The 26184-nt window shown below is 42.7% G+C and overlaps 1 protein-coding gene across 1 annotated transcript in view; it reads right to left on the reverse strand.

The window, feature by feature from the left end:
* The window catches only part of DNAH11 (dynein axonemal heavy chain 11), a 3642058-nt gene that overhangs the window by 1753881 nt on the left and 1861993 nt on the right, over nt 1-26184 (reverse strand). Inside the window, exon 38 of the mRNA XM_078663510.1 lies at nt 17882-17974. Within this exon, the coding sequence (XP_078519636.1) occupies nt 17882-17974 (93 nt within the window). The remainder of the gene's footprint in view (nt 1-17881; nt 17975-26184) is intronic.

Here is a 26184-nt window from a genome sequence, read left to right on the forward strand (position 1 = left end):
ATGGAGAAATTGTTTTGGTGCACTGGCGGTTAATATTTTATTTCTTACAGCCAGTGCTTAATTTGTAAAAACAAAACAAATAACGCTTGTCAGGAGGCCACTGCAGGTTGCACCACCCACTGACCCTGCTAGGGCTGGCACTGACAATACCAATGCAACTACTAACCATCAAACTCCAACAAATGTGACAATTCCGACTATTCCAAGGGCCCAACACTAAAATGATGGCCTGGGCGGCAGTAACGGTTCTTTTTCGTATATATTGAATTATTAAACACATTTTGTATTGCTCATTTCTAAATTAGACATCGCCACCCTGTGGAAGACTGTCTTAAGTGCCAGTATTGGCATTAAGTCACTGTGCTGAGAACCGGAAACCACCGTCTCAAATTATGCACTTCGTATAGTTACAACCTCCTGATCTGTGAAATTTTGGTAATATATCTAATATTACAGTGCTGCGCTGGAGTGAAGGGTAAATCATTTCTAAAAAGGAGTATGCTGGGTATGCTCTCTATTCAGCATACGTCATGCCAACTGTCCCATTTTTGCAGGGCCAGTTCCAGCAAGTTGGAGATTGTCACAGGTAATATTGTTGCAGAAATTGTTTCTCTTTATTACGCATAGGTAGGCAACCAAGAACATTCTACCTGCAGCGCCCTGTGCTGCAAAGTGTCCTGGGAAATGTTTTTCAAATATTGTCAAATATGATACTTCATTGGTGATGGGAGTCCATCATGGCGAGGTTGGGTCCCACCTTCATTATATACAAAAAAATTATTGAAGTTAAATCATAAACAAACTTCATTTCACTAAATGCTAATTGCTCAACACTGGTTGTTTTATAATATAAATAAAGACATATTATACTAAGCTTCGTTTGTGTCGTAGTCATCAGCAGGTACCCAGGTTGGGGAGAATGCTACAACTGGTGACGAGATAGGTGGTAAGTAACCCAAAGTTTGACAGTGCTCTCCAAGAGAGTTTGTCATAGTCCACAAAAATGCTCTTGCATGACCCATGCACCTCAAAGTGCTGAATCAAGGCTTCGCATTTGTCTATGTCTATGTGGGGGTATTTGTAAAGCGCAACTGCTACTCCAAGGAGTGTCCTGGCGTTAGAGGCCGAAAGGTCGCACTGGGCCGAAGAGTAGGAGAGATTATGGGCTGGAACAGGGCGTATACTTGATGCTTCTGAGGGACAGGGGTAGTTTATTCCAGAGGGAAGGACCAAGGAAGTAAAGGGCCTTACCCCCTGGCCTGGCTTTTTTAATACAAGGGGTGTTGGCCAAGAGGAGGTTAGAAGATTGAAGATTTCTAGATGGGATATAGAATGAGATTCTGCATTTAAGATAGACAGGGCCATCCCCTATAGGACTTTCTGAGTTACAAGTAGGGTTTTAAATAAGATTCTTTTCCTTACTGGGAGCCAATGAACACTCCTCCTAAGGCTGGACGCATGTGCCTTGCGAGGGAGCTCAGAGATAGCTTGGGGGGCAGCATTTTGGACTAGCTGAAGTCTGTCCAACAAATATTTATTTATTTTTATTTATTTATTTATTTATATAGCGCACTATGACCCGAAGGCGTCTAGGTGCTGGCCTGGCGGAAACAAATCACAGCTGCCACATAAGAAAGAGCACAAAAGATTAGATGGTAAAGAGACAAGTTTTTAAATCTTTTCTAAAAGGCAAGCCCAGGTAGAGACCATTTCCGTCATCGAGGTGAGATACGATCAGGGCCTAGATCACCTGCTGTCTGGCAGTCAGAGACATAAAGAACAAAACCATTATCACAAGATGCAGGAAGGCAAAACAGGAGCCCACCACTGATTTTACTTGGGTTTGGAACAGCAAACGGTTGTCAAATTTAACACCCAAGTTTTTATGTGGATTCAAAGCACAATTCCAGCCTGTGTAAAGCATTTGAAGATAACAAAAGCTTTACTGAGACGTCTACACATCTTTGGCCAAGAACCTGTTGGGACAGCTGTAAAAAAAAGGTACTGCTCAACTGCGCACCCTAAAGTTATACATCTTACAGATTGATAATGCTAAAGGCGGATACAACCAGGTTTTGAAGGAGCAGCAAATAGCAACAGACAATTTCAAGATAACTGTTGTAATCTTCTGATGTTTTTTTAAATTTATTTTTTTATCCTCATTTGTGTGCGTAGCTCCAATCTACCAAAACCAAAGAGAAAACCACCACAGAGCAATAGGCCGACTAGTCGTGTATTGTGCCAACTCAGCTTGTAGCTGGTAAGGGAAATTGTAGGGCGCGAAACGAGGCCAGTTCCACTCAGCACTTTATACGGTGACCAATCTTAAACCAGCTTAGGATGCTATCTCAGTTGATAGTGCCCGATTTATCGAGACCCCTTTGGTACCAAGACTGTAATCTTGATATCTTGATAGCCAGGATGGGCAGTGCACACGTTAATCATAGGACCTGGGAAAAAAAAAAAAAAAAAACCCAGGTATAGTCCCGACTATCCAAGCATCGCCCAAAACGCTCTATTATTTAGATTTCCTGTCCTGGCTAGGTCAAGTTTGGAGATTTGAAGAAGTGATGTTCGCCATTCATGCACTGTAGGTGGTTGAGCATCTTTCCAATGCCTACAAATCTCCCTACGTGCAGCAAGTATGGAATAGAATGTCAATTTGGTTGCAGAATTGCAGATTTTATTTCTCAGACCAAAGATAACTAGAACCAGGTCTATATTGACATATTCACCCAAAGATTGTGATAACTTATACTTAATGGCTTCCCAAAATTCTGTTAGATTTGGGCATTCTAAGAACATGTGTGTATCCGTGGCTTCAATTAACCCGCATCTCGGACATTTAACTGGACCTGTTGATGAAAATTTAGTTAACCTATAGGGAAAATAATATGCCCTATGTATAGTAAAAAGGTGGTTCCTACGAAGCCACGAAGGTTTAACTAACTCCCATAACAGTGAGCAAGAGGCGGTCCAGAGCTCATCTACATCTAAGCCTGGCATTAATTCTGCCCACAGTGTAGTTGGTAACTGGAAACTGACATCCATTTCATCTATTATTTTATTATACCAACGTGAGATTTCTTTTTTTGCCACTGGGCTGTCCAATAGGCAAGTGACCAAGTCGCTAAAGCCGCCTATAGATTGCTTGTTACGTCTCAATGGCGGGTCTTTATATGACTGAGCCCAGCTGGAGATCTGGATATATTTAAATCTTGACAACCCAGGACCTACTTTATTGCTAAGATAATCCCATGGGAGTAAAGACCCGTCCATAAACAGGTCGTCCCAGCAGTGGATATCAGCTTCTAATAGCGAATTGTTTAAGGCATCCATTGTCCATAAGGGAGGATCGGGTAAGTTCCATATTGGAGCCTTTGCAGAATAGTAGCCGATCTTTATCGCTTGCCTAATTTTATACCACGTGGATACAAACCCTTTTAGAACTTTCAATTTTATCTTTTTAAAAAATTTAGGATCACCGAACTTAAACAAAAAACTGGCGTGATCAACTCCTTCACATTCCAGTAGCGTGGAGAAAAGCGGGCCCATACCTGTAGATATAGGGGTTTTAAACAACATACGCATATGTGATAATTGGAACGCCCATGCGTATATTTGAAGGTCTGGGCCAGCCAGCCCCCCCTTCTCCCTACGACGCCTAATTTTTTTCCAAGAGATTCTGGCACTTTTATTATTCCATATAAAGCTAGTAATCGCACTCTGTAGTTTAGAAATTAACTTAGGATCAAAATAAAGTGGTATTGTGTTAAATAAAAAAGACATTTTCTGTAAAATGCTCATCTTCACCAAATTAAGTTTACCCAAAATGGAGAGTGGAAGGTGAGACCAGTCTCTCATAAGTTTCCGGCACTCTGCAGCCACTTTATTAAAGTTTAGAGAGGCAATAGCGTCAATGTTGTTAACTATATTCACCCCCAGAGAGCGAATTTGGCTTTTTAATGTCCCATTGTTATTCGTTCTGTTACAATTCCAGGACATTGACTCTGTCTTAGGAGCATTAATTTCATACCCTGACACTTTCCCAAATGTAAGGGCCTGTTCAATTATCTCTGGGTATGTCTCTTCATAACTTGTGGAAAAAATCATAATATCATCTGCATAAAGTGCCACCTTTTTATCCCAGCCACCAAAAATAAAAGGTTTAATAAGTCTATTATCCCTAAGAGTCTGAGCAAATGGTTCTATATATATGTCAAAAAGGAGGGGGGACAGGGGACAACCCTGTCTGGTTCCTCTCATTACCTTGAAGGGCTCTGTCAAGCCACCATTAATTAGCAAAGAGGCAGATGGATTACGGTACAGAAGCTCTATGGTCCTCCGAAATCCATCCCCGACGTTAAACCTCTTCAAAGCCTCCGATAGGTATAACCAATTCACCCTATCGAAGGCCTTGGTGGCATCAAGGGTAAGAACAACCAGTGGGATTTCCTCCTTTATAGCAATATCTAATGAGCCAATCAATTCATATGTAAGTTCACCAAGCTGTCTCCCTTTAATAAACCCCTTTTGGTTCGAAGCTATGATATCCGGAGCTACCCGACCGAGCCGATTCGCTAATATAGATGTAAAAATTTTGTAATCAGCATTTAGTATGGAGATGGGTCTGTATGAGCCACAGTCAGAAGCGGGTTTACCAGGTTTCAGGATGAGGGTTATAGAGGCATTATTCCATGACTCTGGTGGTAATTCGCCTTCTCTAAGAATTTGGTTGAACAAAATGGCCAGCACTGGTGCGACCTCCGAGACAAGTTTTTTATAGATCTCGCAAGGCATTGTAAGGATTGCAGGCTGGTTCCACAGGAGCGTCAGGAATCCGAAGAGTAGTCCACAGCCTTCCCCTACGGTCTTCCGACTCTATCAAGCACTAGAGTACGAGAGACACGCCAGGGGAAAACAGGGAAACAAAACAAGGAAAGAAGGGGGGAGACAATGATGGCTGATGGAATTCTCCAGTAGTGAATATGGGGTACTTCAATGAAGGTAACAGGAAAACAGGAAGGCTGAAATGACAAAAGGAAACAAAACACTCTAGCTCTACTCCAATTAAACGGGATATTGATTATACATGTACATAAACATATCACGTACCCCAGGTTCTTAATATGACTCTGATTAAGCAGATGAGGGTGGAAGTAAGGTACAGCGTCTGGAGCTATAATAAGGATGACACAGTTATTGAAAGGAGCACTAAATTCTAGATGTGGTATGTTCGTTAGCACTCTAATCAACCCCTCTCTTACTTCGACTATCTTGGAACTGCCTTTGAAGACCCCTTCGTTACAGTCTGGTACACAAAGAACCTTCCATTCAATTCTTCTGCAGATGTCTTTATGATTTATCACCATCTATGAGAACCAAACAGAATCTATACAGTCTATTCACATGTAGCAATAATAAGGCAAAAGATTGGTAGCGCATGAACGCTCTTACCGTGATTCCCTGTAGTGAGGAATAGAGGCACCCACCCAGATCCACGCAAGAGTGCCACGAAATACAAGGACAAGGTTTCCAGTAAATAATGGAAAAAGATGGTGGTAGCTCCTGGAAACAGGGACCTTGCAGGTAAGGGGGGGACAGACCGGGGATAGGAAAAATAACAAGGAGAAACCTAACTGTCTAACTATGTAAAGGAAAAAAAGGAAAAACACCACACCGGACAGCGGAGCACAAACCCGGCTGTCTGGCGTAAACAGAAATATTGGGAAGCAAAAAAGGGAGACTAGTCCCACCGGATGGCGGAGCAAAGCCCGGCCGCCGGGTGGAACTGAGTGTCAGCGCTATACTCAGAAGTTCACAAATGAGCCGTGAACGTGTTCTCCGCAAAACAGAGAACGGAGCAGTGCCCGGCCGGATGGCGGAGCAAAGCCCGGCCGCCGGGCGGGGCACACAACAGAGTACGCCAAAGGCAGAAAGGCGCCGTATAACCCAGAGCGTATGCGAGCCCACTGATAGTTGGTGCAGGGGAACGCTACACGCTGAAACAGCGGACAACAGCAAACAGAACCAAGAACTACGAATACTGGGAAACAGGAACGGAACCGGAAACAAGGGAAGCTTGACGCAGGAACGTGAAGCGTCGATCCCTGTTTCCTGGTTCCTTACATACCAGATTTCTTAAAGGGACAGCGTAGGGGATTCTCAAAGCATGACAGGCATCCCATCAGTACCTACCACCTTTCCACTCTTAGCTTTCTTAATGGCCTCCTCAACCTCTGTTATGGTTATTTCTTTATCTAGTGAGCATGATTGCTCCGTAGTTAAGGACGGAAGAGATATACCTTCAAGCCAGTCAATTGTATCACTCAGTTTGGGCTTAAGATCGTCTTGGTATATAGACTCAAAGAAATTCCTAAAGACTGCTCTAATTTCCTCATCCCTGGAAATGGTGCCCTGCGCTGATGTGACTGAACAAATATTGTTACGGACCCGGTCAGATTTTGTTTTCCAGGCAAGTAATTTCCCTGCCCCCTCTCCATATTGGAAATGCGAAAGTTTGCTTGCCTCCCATCTCTGTATAACCCGCTTCTCCAGAACTGCTGACAATAAAAGCTTCAACCTATTCAATTCAGCTTGTTTGATGGTAATGATTTGATTATCTGTAGGAGTAGTGTTATCTATATCCCTTTGTAGAGTCAAGATATTTATTTCGATGGAGGTTACTTCGTCTGTATATTGTCTAGCACGATAGACTACTTTATTTTTAATAAGGCCTCTTAATGTACTCTTGAAAGCGTCCCAAATTATTCCAATGGGGGCTGTATCCTTATTAGTACTAAAGAAGTATCTTGTCTCTGATTGTAAAAAAGTAATATCTTCTGTCGAAAAAAGAAGAGATCTGTCAAAGGTCCATATTCTAGTAAGAGGTGTCGAAGTCAGTTTTAGATCTAGCACTACTGCAGAATGGTCGGAGAGATGTATTGGATTGTACTGTATTGCAGTAATATTATCAGCTAAAACTCTACTTGTGAGAATAAAATCAATTCTGGATCTGTGTCTATATTTCCAGTTTCTAAACGAGAATTCTTGCTTTGGACCCTCTTTGAATCTCCAAATATCTATGTAATCGTATTGGTTCATTAAACCTAGTAGACAATTTCTAGATTTAGAGATGGTTTTCTGCCTACTATTAGGCGATTTATCTAAAAGTGGATTCAAAGTTATATTGAAATCTCCTGCTATAATCACAGGGTCTGGGAAACTAAGTAGGTGGCTAAAAAGTGTTTCCAATGCTGAGGGGTCATCTATATTGGGACCATAATATCCTACAAGAGTTAGCTTAGTGTCACCTAGTTCTATTGCAGCAATAGCCCATCTCCCTCCGGTATCTACTTTCTGCTGTGTTAGTTTAAATATCACAGATTTTTTGAATATGATCGAGACCCCCCGTGTGTTAGAACCTTGTGTTGTTGAGATAGCTGATTCTATCCATCTATTTCTACGAACTAGATCGAGCATCTCACTCTCGATTAAGTGCGTTTCCTGGAGGATAATGATCCCCGCATCACAGTCTCGGAGATACTGCATAATTTTGTTAGCCCGCGGTTTGGTGCGGAGACCGTTAACATTCCAGGATAATAATTTTAATTTACTCATTAGGTTGTAAAAAAAAGTAGATTGTTATGGCTGACTTTAAAAAGAAGTAACTGGAAAGTTCAAGAGAATTGTTATTATGTGGCTTAAGATGAGAAGAAAACATAGTGTTAAGAAAGTTATTTACACAAACCGATTGGAGCTCTTTTTTTGAAATATAGTTGTACCCCCTTACCCCCCCGTTCCCTCCCCAACACCCACCCTGGGAAAACCCCGTACTCACCAGCCGGGAAACCTTCCGGAAGTAAGTGCCCCTAGCTCTTCCCCATCTTGTCACTTGTGCCTATTAGTATCTACAATGTGACTCGCCATTACCTTCTATGTTTAACTTAGGTGCGAGTAGTGTAAGTGTTGCTGTTTGTTTTTTTTTTTAATTTATTGTCGTTTTTTTTTTTTTTTACCACCCCCATTTTTTTTTTCCGCTTCTTATTTTAGATTTTTCCTCTATGGGACCTCATGAAAACTACCTAACAATTATGGGGGGGTTCTATAGACCTTATATCTAGAAGTCAATAACAACCTTAACTCGACTGATTGTATTTGAGATTATTTCCTCGGTATTTGAGATTGTTTGAGATTATATCCTCAGTACATAATATCACACTCTTTGTTTCTTATTGCCAAGAGACAACAAGAGATCATCTGCAGCTTGCACTGATCTGACGTTGTGCATTTTGTTATCTATCATGATTTTAAGGGATGCAGGGAAGCCCATCTGTACTGTCGCGCCAAACTTGCGGAAAGCATCCATCCTTTGCCCAAGCTCCCATTGTTTATTCAAGGTGAAACGAGACAGATCAGAGCGAATCTGAAAGTTATAGCCTTTGTATGTTTGTGACTTGAGCTTAAGTGCCTGGTTCAGAATTTGTTCTTTTAAGGAGTAAGTATGAAAATTAACGAGAATTTTCCTGGGCTTAGTCCGCTGGATGTTACGTCTAAAAGGATCTCGGTGTATGCGCTGAATATCCGCTGCGAGCTCCTCAGTGGATTGAGAGAGACCCAGTGTTTCTTTTAATAAAGTAGTTATATAACTCTTGATATCCGCACCTTCACTCCCTTCAGGAATATTCAAAATGCGTATATTACTCCGCCTTGCATTATTTTCTAAAATCTCCATTCTCTCGGAGAGGGCTTGTTCTTCTTTCCTAAGCTTTACAATGTCTTCGGTGGTGCCTTCTGCTCTCATTGATATTTGGCCCACTGTCTCCTCTAGAGCTTGAGTTCTTAATGTCAGGTTGCCTAATCTTTCGTCAAGAGATTCACAAAAAGTTCTTATCTCTCTCTGGTTAGAGGCTGACTCGGCAAATCCTTGTTTAATCTCTGCAGATAAGGCCGCAAACATTGCTTGTACAGATGCTGCAGATATTGTCTCAGCGCCTGAAACAGCCACATCACTTAATTCTTGAGGTGTGCCCAAGGAAGTTTCAGTGAATATTCCAGCCTCAAAATTATCTTCAATGTTGTTGAGAGAGCTTACGGCTGAATCATTTCTACCATTCACTGAAGGATTAGGTAATAACATTTCATCCACTACCATTAAATTTTCAGCATCTATTGTGCCTTGTTCCGCTGTATTTTTAAGTTCGGAGCTCTCTACCTCAAGCTCCGCCAAAGGGATCTCCACTACTTGTGTGGTATGAGACAGATCAATGCTAGCAGCTTGATTTTCAACTAAAGTAGTTAAGGTCTTAGGTGGCAGATCCGACTCTTTGTTTTCCATGGTCTCCAATCCCAATTTGGAAGTATTACTGCTGGATTGGACTTGGTCCCTCCCAAGGCTCAAAATCTGAGGAATCACCTTGAAATATGAGCGCAAAGAGGGGGTTACTCTGGGAACGGGAGCTGTAGAGGGTTTAGCTTTAGCACGTTTTCTCCCCCTTTTTGCTTTAACCTCCACTGAGAGATATGAGGATGTTTCTAGGTCTAATTGTGGGCTTTTCCCTGTCTCTGAAGCCTTCTTATCAGCCTCCTCTGCAACGTCTTGCAATGTGCTCTTTCCTCTCTTTCTGCGAGATATTGCGACCCCCACTAGGTCTTTTGTTTCACCCTTCCCTCTTAGCTTCCTGACGGACTCTGAAGCACTCATGTATGCCTGAGTTTGGCAGAGGGAATCGTAGTAAGCTCTGCTTTCAATCCGCTCATTCACACATTCTTTACTTACTGTGACTGATTTGGAGACTCCGTCTTTTAAAGTGACGCTTATGTACCAAAGAGTAAAAACCTCGTGCGGTTTGATAACTGGTGAAGCGTGAGGACCGGTAACCAGATTGCAGGGAGCTCCGTTAGTGTTGGTTTTGACAGCACCGTAGAGAGCTTGGGTACGTCTCACTCTATGCAACTCGGCGGCGGCTTGCCTCCACGTATGCAGCGCAGGTGGAGACTCGCAAAGTGCTGGGCGTTCACCTCCTCGTTCGCCGCTGCGGTTACTGAGACTGCCGCCTGCCCTGCCTTCTGACCGCTGCTCCGGACCACAGCAACTCGGCACATCGAGCGAGGTAATACGATATCGTTTTACACGATAAAAAACTTAAGACCAAGACTTTACAAATTGAAAAATGTCGGCGAGTCAGTTTCCTCTAGTTTACCGACAAGGCATCTGCGGGACAGGACGGAGCAGAGCACTGCAGCAGTCAGCCGACTGCCGCCATGTTTTCCCCACCAATGTAATCTTCTGATGTTGTTTATGTATGATGGTATCTATCAGCCAGAAGAAACAGGAGCATCACCTCCCCCTTGTACAACCCTTTGAGAAGCATTGTCCCCCTGAGGATTGTAAACAAGGTCATTGTCAGACATGGACAAAAAGGTATTGCTAGCAGGAGTATCATGACACAATAAGGTAAAGCAAGTTTGACTTTGTAAAGTCCTAAACATTTAGAAAAGAGAATACCAGGTCTACCAGTACGTATTTTAACCCAGTCACCAGAACAAATTTTCTTTCCCATTTTTCTCTTGCTGTTTACTCCTTGTTGAAGAGGAGAAGAATCTGAATTAATGAGAATTGAATTTCTTGAGACAATGTCTCTGATCCAAGTGGGAACAAGCTTAGTGTTAGGGAGTCTCCCACGCATCATCTCAAACGGTGTCTTGTTCGTGACACCATGCACACTCGAGCAATATGCCCACAGCATTCCTGATATCATTGAATCCACATCCTTTCCACTGGAAATAGCCATTTGAATAGTACCTTTGACTAGGCGGTTGGCTCTCTCAACAATGCCGTTTCCCTGTGGGTTGTATCAAGAGGTACGAGTGTGCTTAATGCCGCAAGTGGATAAGAAGTTCTTCATTTCAACTGATGTTAATTGCGTGCCATTATCTGTTATAAGAACTATGGGTATGCCTTCTTCTCTCCAAATGCTCTTCAAAATATTGATTGTGGTTGAAGTTGTTATGTCTCTTGTAAATGTAACTATTATTTGAATAAATAGCTTATTTAACTTAATACCGATCTGTTTCCTGATTACAATATACCCTGCTACAATAACGCTGTAATCAGAAGTGCTGTGAGGCAGTGATCAACCAGGTGCCAGACAGTACAAAGATACGTCAAAATACAAAGTAATTCAAATACAAGAAATGGTCATCTGCTTACACGAAAGGAGAAAGAAGAGTCATCATACCACAGCATTGGGTGGATTAGCCCAAGAAGAAGTGATTGGGTTGTGTTTACAGAGCTGTCCATACCCAAATTCACTCGCATGTCTGGTGTTTATTCATGACCCCTTGTTGTCGCATTGCACACTCCTCCCTAGTATACTGAGCCTGGGATTAAACACCATTTTGAAAGAGCATGTGGGTAGATTCTGAACTACCTAGTGGCTGTGAGACTAATTGAACCTCCCTTCTATTGTGCTTTTCCATTAGGTTACAAGACCTGTGGAATCATAGAAGCAGCACATTGGAATTTAAGATCTGCGACACTGAGTGGGTCACAAAATTGTTCTAATTGAAGTAGGATTGCACGATGATCCCATTGACGGATGTATGCCCTGTCCAGACTAGCTCGGCCCGGCTCCTGAATCTATTTACTTTTAACACATTAGACTGGTCACATTGCCATCAGTGAGTTGGGTATAAGAGTAGGTTACCTGTGTCATTACTGGATGGGAACACTTAGTACTGGCACGCTGTTCTTTGGTTTCCGTTTCCCTGTCCTGCTGATCCTAGGCCAAACAACTTAGTCCTGATGAGACCCCTTTAATCATCATGGGTCGAAACATTGACATCTCCTCCAGGGTTCATATATCTAATGCGATTTGATGGATTTGCATTGATTGGCTATCTGTTCTTCTTTTTTTAAAGTTATTTATTGAACCTAGGTGCATAGTATCTTGTGTTTGTGTTGTTTATTTTCACACATTCACCAGAGCACTGCGATGTTTGCACTTTGTATATAGTGATCTATTGACAATTGCAGAGAACTTGGATATTAGACATCATCTAACGAAACCCTGGTCAGACTTGTTAATTATGCATCTTGCTTTAGGTACTGAGAATATTTCTCAATATTATTACAGAAATCAGATGATTCCCACCTCCAAAACCCAAGGTCAAATGCTTGGGCAGCTGGATTGAAGAAAAACTCTCCTTCGATGCCCAGATTAATGCCATCACAGAAAACTCTTTAAGGATGGTAAGATCCTTAAAGACATTTTTCCCTCTCTTACCTGAGTCCGCCCACAAATCTGTAGTCCAGGCACTGGTTTTATCCAGGCTGGACTACTGTAATGTCCTCTACTTAGGCAAATCTCAATCCTGTTTGAAGAAAATTCAACAGCACCAGATTGTGGCTGCTCAGGCACTGCTCAGACTTCCCAAGTTTGCCTCCATAAGTATCGCACTGAGAAAACTACATTGGTTATCAGTGAAGCAAAGAATTACCATCAAAGCTCTCTGCTATTGCTACACTGCTCTTGCTTTTCAAGGCCTGCTTACCTGCAGTCAATGATTTCTCCTTATGCTCTGTCTAGGAATTTAAGATTGGCCGAAGCAAATCAGGCCACCATTCCAAATTTTTAAAAAGCCAGAATTGGAAGAAGCACTTACAGTCATTTTGCACCAAAGGTCTGGAACTCCTTCCCTGCTGAAATTCGGCCATGCTCTTTCTGAAACTTTTTTCATGAAAAAATTGATAACATGGACATTTGGATCTGACTAAGACCTATCCAGCCATAAGGCCAACACTTTTTCTCAGAGGCCATTATCCTAGTACTAGGACATTTCGTGAGAAGTAGCTATGCGAGTTACAAGACGCATTATTATTATAAATCTTCCGTGGGAATTCATTCCGTCCACTTCTTACAATTGGGTTTGTGTTTTGTAACTAATAGTTGCTTGCGTTGCATTTGCTGGCTTTATTTGTTTTAGGATGTCCAGCTTAAGTTAGTCCCTTCCATGGAGTATAGCCTGTCTACCTCTCTCCTTGTATTCTTCCATGAGTGATCACCTTCTCTAAACAGGACTTTACATTTTGTACTTATCTTGTCACATTTGCTATGCATTCAAAGACAGAGGTCAAATATAAGGCTCTGCCTCCCGATGGAGCTTGATGTTTACTTTTTCTCTGACTTCAAAGTAAGAGAATTTTCGTGACAATCTTGCTGGGGTTTTGAATGAAAACACTTTTTTTCTACCGCACAACAAAATGTACATGTCTTTAAATTAACTCTGTGTATCGTTTGTGTGGTGTATATTAATTGTATCACTACAATGGTATGTCTTTGCAAGTGTAATGATTATTTCAACTGAAAATGTGTTGTTTGTAATGGCAGTGCGCTACCGCTCCATGCATACTCCGCCAGTCCACTCTACAACATTGTACTCTACTCTATGCCCATCCCCTCTACCCCACTCTATGACAGGCCACTTCAAGCCACAGTACTCCACCACACACCACTCCACACCACTCTTGACACGCCACTCCACTCTACAACATGTCACGCAACAACACTCCACTCTATGACACTCCCCTCCACTCTGCGACACACTTTGTGACACAACATGCCTCTCTACTCCACTCTATGACAATTTACTTCACTGTACACTATGCTACTCCAATTTAATCCACAGCACTCCACTCTATGACGCTCCACCCAAATCCCGCTACATCACTCCACTTTACAACACAGTACTCCATTCTACTCCATTACACTACTCCACTCACTGCCACTCCACTCTATGACACAATACTTTATGCCACTCTACTCCATTCTATGCCCCTCTGCTCTACGCCCATTCGCTCTGTTTCACTCTATGACACTCTACTCCCCCGTGATACACTACTCCACTCTATGTCCACTCTATGTCCCTCCACTCTATGGCATGTCACTCCATGCCACCCCACTCCATGACAGGCCACTCCTCTCTACAACAAGCCACTCCACTCTATGCTACGCCATTCCACTTTCCCCCACTCCACTCTACGCCCCAACACTACACCCCTCCATGACACTCAATGCCACTCTAACAATTTACTTCACTCTACGAAACTCCACTTCCCTCCACTCCACAACACTTTACACCACTCTATGAAACTCCACTCAATGCAACTCCACTTTACCCTGACACTCTACTCCACGTCACTCTACAACACTCTACGACGCCTTACACCACCCAACTTTACTCCACTCTAAGATACACTACTCCATTCCAGTACTCCAACTCTATACCACTTCACGCTATGCCACTTCACTCTGCTCCACTCAATGACACTCCATTCTACCCAAACGTTCTGCCCCACCCTACTTTAATCCACTCTATGACACACTACTTCATTCTAGCACTCCACTCCATATCACTTCAAGCTATGCCAATACACTATATGCCACTTCACTCTGCTCCACTCTATACCACTCTACTCCATTCTACACCATTCCGCTATACACCACTGCACTCTGCTCCAGTCTATGAAACTCTGCTTCCTCCACAACACTCTACTCCATTCCATTACACTCTACTCCATTCTATGCTACTGCATGAAAATCTACTCCACTCTACTCTACACCTCCCTACTCCACTGTACACAACCTCCCTCTATGCCACTTCACATCACTCACCTGTATGCCACTAATGTTTAGCCTTGCTGAACAGCAGCCACGCTAGTGTACAACACAGCTAACACATCTTGGCAACCCCAATAACTCTTGCATAGGTGAGATCCATTAGCTTTGGCAATGCTTGTTATCTTTATTTGTGGAGGCAAACATTGCTACTGTCTTTCCATAAAATTAATGTAATCCATTGCTTGACCACAAAATGAGGCACACATGAGTAAATCCTGATTTATAAATGTCGGTTCGAATGGAGCTGTCTTTTATTTATGAAAAACCCTGCAGAAAACATTAGAGATCAGCTGGCCAGTGGTGGCAAGAAGACCTGAGAGACCCAAGACACCGAAAACCAGTAGCAAAGAATAGCGGTCATGGGCCTGAATAGAACAATAAGCCTAGTTAAGTAGTAACAGACATGAATGAGGTTCAGTGGGCTCCTCACACTGTGTCTCACCAATGGACACTGTGTCCCTGCACTTCTTCATAGGGTAAGGTAGGCTTCTGAGAAGGGCACTGACACAGATACTGTCAGCTGTGGGTCTCCTGGAATCAGGACTGACTATACCTTTGTGTCAGGCAAATATCTTGCTGAACATCAGCTCATGTGTTCAATTTGTTCAAAGGTCTGGTCTTGCTGTTTACTGTTTCATCATGGGTGCAGAAAAAATAGGTTAGCTAGTGCATACAAGCGAGCCAGAAAAGTGATTTCAAGAGGTATTTGTTGAACAGTAGTGGCATCACAACTGCTTCAGTTTTTTTAGACAATTTCCTTCCTGATGGAGCAATTATTGACAGAATTATTACAGTTAAACGTTCACAATTCAGGATGGACATTTTTATATACCTTTTTATTGATTTTGAATTATAGGACAATGCAGGTCATGCCAGATGACTGCCACAAAACAAGAGTAAACCGTTACCATAAACCTAACAGTCTGTGCATGCTTTTTACAGGTCCTTAAATTATCGTATCACCCTTCCATCTATCAGGAGTGGCTTCTGCCAAAATAAACTTGTGGGGCAGCGCGGGGTGGGGGGCAAATAAAAATAATTAAAAAAACACTTACCTCATGCTGCTGCTCCTGCTGCCAGCCGCCTCGAGGAAGAAGTATGAGGAAGTCCATGGGCCACTCCCACCCAATAAAGAGCAGCGCCAGCATGAGAGCAGTGCCAGCATTGGTCTGAGCAGCCTGGTTAGGCACTCATTAAGTGACTGGTAGTCTTTGCCGTTTCTCCACCTGGCTGTACAATACAGCTGGGGGGAGAAATCAAAGTGTGCATGATGGTTTGGCCGGCCTAAGAAGGCCAGGCAAGCCTAATTTGCGCACTTCCAGGGCCCAAAAACTATGCTGGCTGTTACTCAGGATGCCCGGCTCGTCCTCGGCTCTGCCGTATTGGCTGTCAGAGAAAAATAAAACTATAATAAAATTCTTTTACTATCATTTTATTTTTCTTCTGCAGAGACTGGGGCGATGCACCACCGCCATTGCAGAGGAGCCGCTGCTGCCATCAATTGAATTACCACTTGAATTACATAGGATAGGCCCTTATGTTGCACAGTGAACGTCTCTGTCCTATAAACCCACACTGATCATTGTACACTTGTTTCAGTAGTCTTTTGGCCAAGATATTGCTTAAGAGCTTTGTGTCTATGTTAATCATGGCCAAAGCCAATATGCCCTTAAGTACATCAGCGACTCATTTCTTGTTTTCAGCAGCTGACCTACTTAACATTTTTTCGGATAGACATCTAGAAGTTTATCCACCAACAAGCCAGTTTATGATTGGTACATGTTCATGGGTAAGTCGTTGCTAACGGAAATCTTACCTGTCAGCATTTCCAGTTTGGCTAGCACTAGTTCTGCCCTGGTTATCCTTTCTTCTACAGTCACTCTTTGGTCCCCAGTTAGTCATTTTAGGGAGAGGCGCCTTAAGTACTCCTGTATATTACTTTTCCCTGCTTGGCCCGTTGCAAATATAATTTATCGGAAAACATAATTTTCCGACGTGATTTTCCCCTCTTCAATAACCAGGCCAGCAGCCTGTCCGTTTTATCTTCTATAGCTACAATGTATTGACAATGCCGTTCTTTTGTTTCCATGATATCTTCAAGTCTATTGTGGGTGCCACACGTAGGTATGTAGCAGGCGGCTGCTGCCAAAATAAACGGGGTGTGTGTGTGTGTGTCTGTGTGTATTCGTGTGTGTGTCTGTGGGTAGGTGTGTACTACGAGCAGCTGATGTCCTCATTCCACTCGCGAGTGAACATATTCAGATACATTCTGTTGACAATTTAGCATTGTACTGCACATTTCTATTTCTTCAAACTTGAGCATATATCAGAATTTGTAAGCAGTGATGGTCGGCGTGCTAATACCTGAACAGTCTCATAGTGCTAGAACTGACAAAAATCATCTCTGAGGAGGTTGGGAATTAATTATGATATTTCAGAATAATACATGTTTTTGATACTTTGCGGAAATGTAGTAGCTGGTTCTGTGCTTGAGTAGTGAAGTGCATAGAGTTCCTGTGTTTACCTTTAACAATGGAAAGACAGTGACCACCAATTGACTGACTTCAAAATCTAGGCATGACTTACAGCCTGGCCGTGCCAGATCTTAAATAACTGGATGGACGGTAGTGAGGAACTTTGAGCTAGCCTTACAGAAGACCACCAAAGCCATGGTAAGCCCTGAGGACCAAACAAAGACATTGGAAAATTATACAGGCTGGTACTGGAAGCCAATCTAAGTTCTTAAGAGCATCCAGAGGTTGTGGCACAGCCAGATAGGCCACAGCATTCTTTAAATGCGGAAGACACATCAGGACGTATGTAAGACAAGCTAAAAACATAACATTACAATAGTCCAGGTGACTGAGAATGGTCGCCTGGCCCCATAGATGCCATGTGTGGTAGGGGAGATAAAGTAAGATTTTTCATAATTTTGAGAAGGAAAAAGCAAGATGAATAGGTTTAAGAATATTGGAGGTGGATGAAAAATGATAAATCATCACCAAGAATAAAACTTAAATTCCAGATAGATGGTGCCGAATCAGAGGAGAAAGAATATATGGTTTGTGTAACAGAGAATATGCAAGGGAAAGTCATGCTAATTTTAGAAACAAACGTAGTACTTGACATTTTTTCACCACCTCACCAGGAAGTCAATAATGATCATATTGTTCAAATACAGAAAACATTTGGATACACACCTGATCCTCAGGTCTCTTATGATCTCCTCGTTTCAGAGATCCAGCTACAACCAGGACTGATTTCACAGCTCGTAGCCCCCAGTCATAATGATCCTTGAGACAAAAGAAAGACCAAGCGACATACTTTTAACATCCTATAAGGCTCCTAAAGCATTAGCGATAAAATAGCAAGATTTAGAAAAAATAATGCACCGACAATACAACTGGTTCACCCTCTTTATGAAGCATGCACTAACATAAACATCATATTAAACATTGACATAGATGACACATGAAGGCAACAAAGTAAACAGAACGGCATAGCCTACAGGTATCACTGCACACAGCTCGGCAGATGAAAAGGCACACAGAGCACCTAACATACAAACATATAGCATAAAGTACTAGATAAGTAACCTCCTTACAAAACACATTTGTTTTAGTTTAGGTTGTTTGTCTAATGCTACTACAAGGCTGTCTGAAAATGGTACCTGCAACAGCAGAGTAGAAAGAAGGAAACACTGAAGAGTCTGAATAGAATAATCTTTCCCTAAAGAGAGATTCAGTCAACAGTTGTTTTTTGTTGGCTGGTGGGCAAAGACACGGCAGAGGAAGAAAAGGAGCAGCATGAGATGAAAGATGGGACCTCATGATCAATGGAGATATGAATCAAGGGTGGGCAACCAGAATGAGGAATTGAGGTGTGATGGAGAGTTAGGAAATGAATATTGCAACAAGAATTTCAGGGAAGGCCAGCTGCCAGTGACAACAAATAATTATTCAGAGACTTGAACACAAAAACACGAACACAGAAATCCCATACCTCATCGATGCAGACAAACAGTAAACGAGCAGGCTCTAGATGTTAGGAAATAGGAATCAAGGGGGGGCAACCAGCATGAGAGATTAGGGTCTGATGGAGAGTTTACAAGGATAGGTCATGCCATGAAGAGCCGCCTACAAGTGTCAACAGACAATTACACAGAGGCTTGCCTACACACACACATACATACATACAGACATCCTACACATCATCAATGCAGTCAGACCGTAAACAAGCAGGCTCACATAGAGGGACAGGTGCATGGACAGAAGGAGCGATGGGTTAATGTTTGTATTTTCACGTAATCTTTAGACTTGCTGCTGATTAAATACAATTTAAGATAGAGGAAAGGTTAGTGCCCATGCCCAATTTATCCTGGAGCCATTCTTGAGATATTACTTGTATTGACGACCAAATATTTTAGTCTTTAAATCGATTTAATCATTGCTCTATTACAGCCAATAGCTGACAGTAAAAATGCAGTTCTCTCTGCATGCCCATTCTCTTACTGGCCACTTTACTATATATAATAATTTGTTATATTGCCATGTAATGCCTTCTTTTATGTAAAACTAACTTATGATGTACGTTTGTCAGGTCAATATTTTTACACCTCACACTGTGTACCCAGTTCTGCACTTTCCAAATCATTGTTACAAGATGTAATGGTTACTTTAAGCAAACATACCCCGAATCTTGCAGAATGCACTGATTGCGTATGCTTTGTTAAATTGGAGGTCAGGGCCAAATTCATGATAGCTAGGGGTATGAGAAATTTGTGTAATTTGGATTCGCATAATGACATGACATTTTGGGAAAATGAGGCAAATTTACAAGTAATTATGCAAAATGCAAATGTGCCATTTAGCACTATATTTAAGCGTCAAAATCATCCTTGCATCAGCTTTTGAGACAATGATGTCGTCAGCCCTGTCAGTTTTAGAGTGGACTTCCCCCAAACATGTTGTCTTTACATTTTTGCTGATCTCGTTTTTGTTGGCCTTAGGACTCTGTGCACTTTACCTCTGCTAAATGGTACTAAAGTGTGTGTGCTCAAACCATTGTAACATGTGGCTAACACCCAATTGGCACATTTCATGTAAGTCCCTGGTAGAATGGTACTACATGTACCCAGGGCCTGTAAATTAAATGAACTATTGGGCCTGCAGCACTGCTTGTGCCACCCATTTAAGTATCCTATTAAGCTGTCCTCAAGCCTAACATTGCAGCCTATGAATGCAGTATTAAACTGCCATTACAGCTTTGCAAAATAAAACTTTTGCCAGGCCAAAACCTTCCTTTTAAATACACTCTGAACAAGCCACAGGTCGGGGTGCAGTGAATTAAAAAAGTTGGACATGTCCTTTTTCATATCCTGGTGAAAAACCTTTACATTTGTTTTTCACTGCTGCAAAGCCTGCCTCTCCCATAGGTATCATCGGAATAACTTATTACATTTAATGAGTGATCATTTTCAATTTTGAGTAGAGTAGGAAGGTCGAGTTTGGTATCTAAAGAAATGTTAAATAAAACTCTCTTTAATGGTAAGGTTGCATTTTAAGTCATAATTCCGAAACTTGCACTTTTAGAAAGTTGGCATTTTCATATCACAACTTATTGGTGCCTACAGCCCACCCCTGGGTCACATTACTAGGAGTAGCTGGCAGTAGATACTTGTGTATTGTTCTCAGACAGTGAGACAAAGGGGGAATAGATGTTGGCAGGATGAGTCATCTCTGGCATGATGAGGGGGTTGGAGCTGTCACTTACCACACTTGCACATCACAAAGCTCTGCCCCAGCACACTCACACAGGGTTTGACACTAGTCTTTTGTGTTCCCAGACAAGTTGGGGCCAGGCGATGGAGGAAGCTCTTGACACCTCAAGGGGTGGAAGCTTCTAGAAACCTCTCCTACTTCAAAGCTGGCACCAGGTATAAATACTGCACCCTCAGACCCAACTCTTCAGTCCACCTCTGGACCTGTGCATACTACAGAAGGTGAACTGATGTGCTGCTCTGCTGCCAGAAGTACTGCTACTCTGCTGTCCTGCTACTCTGCTGACCTGCTTGCTGAGTAGGAAGACTGGCCCTGCACCCTTGATCCCAGGCTAAAGTGCTTCTAGGGGTCAGCTGACTGACCTACAGTTCTGAGCTACAGGGACATAACATGACCCAAAGGCCTCCCTGCATTGACCATTTGACCTGCGTCCTGATCCTGCAACTGGACCTGCCCGAGACCTGCTGGCCTCGACTGGAATGAGTTCTTAATTCCCAAGTTGTGACCCTTGATGTGGGATCAGTTGAGCTTGTCCTGAAGTTTTGGGCTATTTGCCACAGCATACGAGCCCTTTTTTGCCAAAATCTTTTGTTCGCGCCAACCACCAAAGCAGAGCTCCGGTGAACGAGACTCTTCACGCTACAGCGGCCGACAGAGGCGTTGGGACACGCAAGATCTGCACTTCGCACTACAGCATCAAAAGCCCACGGTGACAGCCAATGCGAATCGCCAGCGATGACCAGCTAGGATGCTGGACAGCCTTTGAGGTGCAGCGGCAATCCTTTGTGATGCCCATCCTTCTCTTTGCACTCCAGCGATGACCATCTGCAACACTTCACGGCCCAAAATGGACTTTTCACATGGGACTTTGACAAGGTACCTTTTTTAGTCGGACTAAACTGATCCCTGTATCCAGCCTGTGGTCCATCGTGGTCAGCATAAACTTATGACTTTCACCTAGTATTGCACAGCCAGATAACAACGAGTGGCACTTTCTGCTTTTAGGCACTATACTTACCTTTTGTCTCATTTTGTGTCAAATATTTGATTAATTTTTACTCTATTTTTCCAAATTGGTGTAGGATTTTTCTTGAGTTGTGTTTTCTCTTTATTACTGTTTGATATCCTGCACACATTCTTTACATATTTAATCTAAGAGAAGCCTGACTGCTCTGTGCCTAGTAAGCACAGGTTAATGTGGGGTTTCCTTGTGACTTCACTCTGACAGTAATTGTGGTTAATGCTTGAGTAGGGTTTCATCCCCCTCAACCAGTAATCCAATTTCCTACCGATGCATTCTGTATTAAAAAAACCTAAAACAACTGCTTGTGTTCTGGTTTTTCATGCTTTTCCTTTGCTGCTGCACCATAATTTTGTAGCAAATGTCAGCATAGTTATGCCACGTGGCTTAATTTTTAGAATTTCCCATAAGCAGTGTAATTCAAAAATCACAAAATTATGCGGATCACGCTGTTTTAATTAAAATTTCATAGGGCCTTATCCTGACCTCAGTAAGCAAATCATGCCAGATAAACATTTATTATTTCCACATTTCTAACTTCAAAAAAATTTAACTACACCTTAACAACCCAGAGCAAACAGAAAAAAATGAAATAAAGGTATACAAATAATTTCCAGAATTTTTATTTTCCCGAAACATACATTTGGTGCTACAGGTGAATTTCTCATGTTGTTATTTTCACACAAATTAAATAGGTTGATCTTTTGTAAAAAGATGAAAATGAATTGCAATTGTTGCACAGTTCTTTTTCATTCTTTTAGCATGCATACCTATCTTCATCTCTTCATTTTTTTATAGATGACACTAGCTCCTGTATATCTTTCATTCTTTACAGAGGAAAGTTGTAAAACAGAGCCATGCTTAAAAGGAACACAATATATCATTCAACAAGCATAGGGTCACAGATTTCACAATAAAGAGCCTCAAAGAGCACTCAGTTCAAACAGTACTTTTCTACCAGAGACAGTGGGGCAATAATAAAATAAATAACTATTATGTAAGCATGGTAGAAAGCTGAACACTATGCCAAACCCATATTACTCGCATGCCTCACTTGTTCAAACAGCCACAAAGCGATTCAACCGAACAACCACCTAATCCTTTGGATATTTGCACATCGGAGCCATAGGCAGGCAAAATGTGCATGGCAAGGCAGTAGCTTTGAAACCGTGTGACTACAAGCGTCCCTTCCCTGTTGAGCTAAGAGATCTAAAAAGAACAAATACTAATTGGGTATCGTATTATATGTGTGTTTCCTTTAATATTTATTAAGAAGACCTATGTGGTGTCACTAATAGGAGAGTGGTACTAGGGATTAATGGTATGGAACTGAAGAAAAGCCTTGGGGTAATGGCTTGAAACATGTTGACCGCGAGATGCACACACATAGACGTGTGCCTCTCCTTTCCCCATTTTTAACAATACCAGCAGGAGGATTGAATACATATTTAGTTCCTACTTAGCCAGGTATTTTTTAACCGTACGGTAGACTCTACAACTCTTATATCATCATTTGCTGTATAGTGTCCATCTCACAAAGTACTCCCACGTCCTCTTTGGAGGCACCACGCCCTGCCACCCAGCGGGACGGGAAGAACCCTATGATGAAGCATGCCCCCATGAGATATCTTGGTGGATGAGGGTTATTGTAAGAAAACTTTGTTTTCCTAAACTATAAAGAATAATGGATAGATAGCCAATTTCAGCAAAGTGAGAATTTTCTTTGTTGTCTGATTGAATAAAGGAGACCGAGTCCTCTGTAACCTGACCTCTTTCTCCCCCTTTTTTTTAAATTAATTTGCAATAATTAGTCATGAATGGCGCAAGTGCCACTAAGAAATGACAAGCATTTAAAAATATGTAATTTTAATTTCTCACACTGTCCAACAGTCAAAAACTATTCAGCATGCTGTACTGTGCTCGTTTTAGCATGCCAGAATCCTGTATAAACACCGAATCTTCCACTGCTTTGCTTTAAAGCATCCTCCATTTTATACCTGTCAGAGGATGATTTAGATGTCTCACAGAGCTTCTGCAATCTCTACAGAGGCACACACTGAGACCAGCTACTGGCTGTAAGCGCCATTAACGCATTTACTATTTGATTGTAACCGTTATCAGTGAGTCTTGGACCATGACGTATGGAGTTTTGCCTTGTACAAATGGCCAGCCCACTTGTGCAGCGAAAATATGAGCTCGCATAGAGAGAGGGTCATAGTTTTTTCCAGATGTTTTTAACAGCTGTTTTCTGACTTCAGAAAACATAACATTTTTAGCATTATAGGTAGCGATTGTAAAAAAAAAACGGGTAAATGTAGCCGTACTTGTAAAGCGCACTGATACTCCTGAGTGTCCTGGCGCTGTACTCATACCGCTAGGGAACCCTTCCTGGTTTTTCCCCGTGAAATGTCCACTGCTGGACATCCCCAGGGTGCAACCAGGCATCCCTAGCGCTGTAGGGGGCCGTTGTGGAGACTAAGCAAGCTATTGCCCAGAGTTGCAGCTTGGGACCCATGCTTAGAGTAGGCACCGAGGCGAGAAATCAGGTCCGAGGAATTATGAGCCCAAGATCCGCCGAGACCAGCCAAGGCAGGAGTTGAACCCTTGTCCCGGGCCAGACCTCTGCATCAGGGTCTGCCGCTCTAACCATTGAGCCACACTTCTCCACAGTTACACTTCTCCACTGGAAAAATAATTAGGGAATCCACCGAATAGTTAAAGTAGCAAAGGTCACTTTTAAAATAGGATACAAAACCTATATAGTGTTCATCTAGGAATGACAGCAGATCAGGCCATGCAGACAAAGAAAGAGAGAGGGGAGAGAGAGAGGGAAGATGTAGTGGGCCATGCCCTAAAATAAGGCAACAAACCGACTGCTAGCGAACACCAAAAAATGAAGCAAGTATGCCTAGAATGCCCATATTGCAACACATTCAGACCCTGCATCAATGTAATTCATACATAAAATTCATGTTCTCTCTAAAAATGCGAACACTTACTTACACACAATCATGCAGGATACTTTGGGTGCCTACAGTGTATTATGCTCAGTAGTGGGGAAAGAAAACATGAGGGAGAGTGAGACTTTGGATTCTTCTCCAGCGTACATATGACCTACTACAGAAATGATTATTCCCTCATTGACAATAGTGTGACCTCTCAAACTCTTGACACTGACATAGGTACTAAGGTACTCTCGGACTACTCCACGGTTATTGTTGGAACTGGCCCTTCTTGCAGGGTCATCCCCAAACTTTTTGCTTCTTCCTCCCTTATTTTTCCTGACCCGTGGCTGTTGGCAATAGGACTCTGCACACTTTACCACTGCTGATCAGTGCTAAAGTGCATATGCTCTCTGTGTAAATGGTTATTCTGATTGGATATACATATTTGGCATATTTGTATCACCATGAAGTACCTAGTAAAGTGCACTGGGTGTGCCAGGGCTGGTGATGACAAATGCTACTAGTGGGCCTGCAGCACTGATTGTGCCACCCACAGGAGTAGCCCTAAAATGATGTCTCAGGCCTGCCACTGCAGTGCCTATGGGCAGTTTAGAACTGCCATGTCCTCCTGGTCAGTGTCCCCACTGACCAGGCCTAACCCTTCCCTTTTTGTGCACATCAGTCACCCCTATGGAAGGCCCAAGGTACCCCCCTGGGCAGGGTGCAGTGTATGTAAAAGGTAGAGCATGTACTAGTGCAGGTGACATGCTCTGGTAGTGAATGGCAGCCATTTTCGTTTTTCACTACTGTAAGGCTATCTTGCTCCATAGGTTAACATGGGGGATGCTGGGTACAGTGGTTAACAGCATTTCTTCCCATAGGAACAAGATAGGACATAAGTATCTAGTATCCCTGAACTCAGAATTTAATAACACATCTTTTAGGAAAGGTTGTTTTTAAATCCTGTGTTTGAGAACAGCACTTTTAGAAAGTTGCTGTTCTCTTGTCTGACCCTTCTGTGTGCCTGGGCCTGTTTGTGTATTGACTGTCTGGTTTGAGAGTGACGGGGCTGGGGATTCCCCAGGAGGATGGATGAGTCAGCACTAGGCTGAATGACTGCATTTGCTACTGGAGTGGTGGGAGGAGTTAGCACCTGGGCTGAATAGGGCTGTGCCTGCCTTCCACAATGCTGGCTCCACCCCCCTGCTGGGCGGCTGAGGACCCTGCCCCTCACTCTGAAAGGAAAGATGCAGCCAGCAAAACAAAGTGCTCAGGATCCACCCAGAACTGGTTTAGACCGGGCTCAGGGCCCACATGCACCAAGAGAACAAAGACTTTAGGGGTATAAGTACAGGACCCCTGACAACAGAAAATTAGATCATCCTGGAAATCAAGAAGGAACCTCTTCCAAGGAGAAAGCTGAAACTGAAGAAGGAAGATTGTCCTGCTGTTGCTCTGCTGGACTGACCTGTTGCTTTGCTGCCAAGGAGAGGGGAAGGACTTTGCTGCTGAGCTGTGTCCCCTGTCTTGAAGGAATCTCCAAGGGCCTGAGAAGAGCTGGCTCCCTGTTTTGAAGTCCCAGGAACAAAAGGACTTCACCCCCAGCTTCCCTGAACTCTGCTGAGAGAGTTCTGTCCTTCCTAGAGTGCTTGATCCAGTTGTGGGGCCTCTGGAAGTTGTACCTGAGCTGGGAAGCTTGAAACTAAGCTTGAGTGACTTTTGAATCTGAAAAGTGTTGCATCGCTTGCTTGCGGAGT

Source organism: Lissotriton helveticus, chromosome 10, assembly GCF_964261635.1.
Source record: "Lissotriton helveticus chromosome 10, aLisHel1.1, whole genome shotgun sequence".
NCBI classification, from domain to species: domain Eukaryota; kingdom Metazoa; phylum Chordata; class Amphibia; order Caudata; family Salamandridae; genus Lissotriton; species Lissotriton helveticus.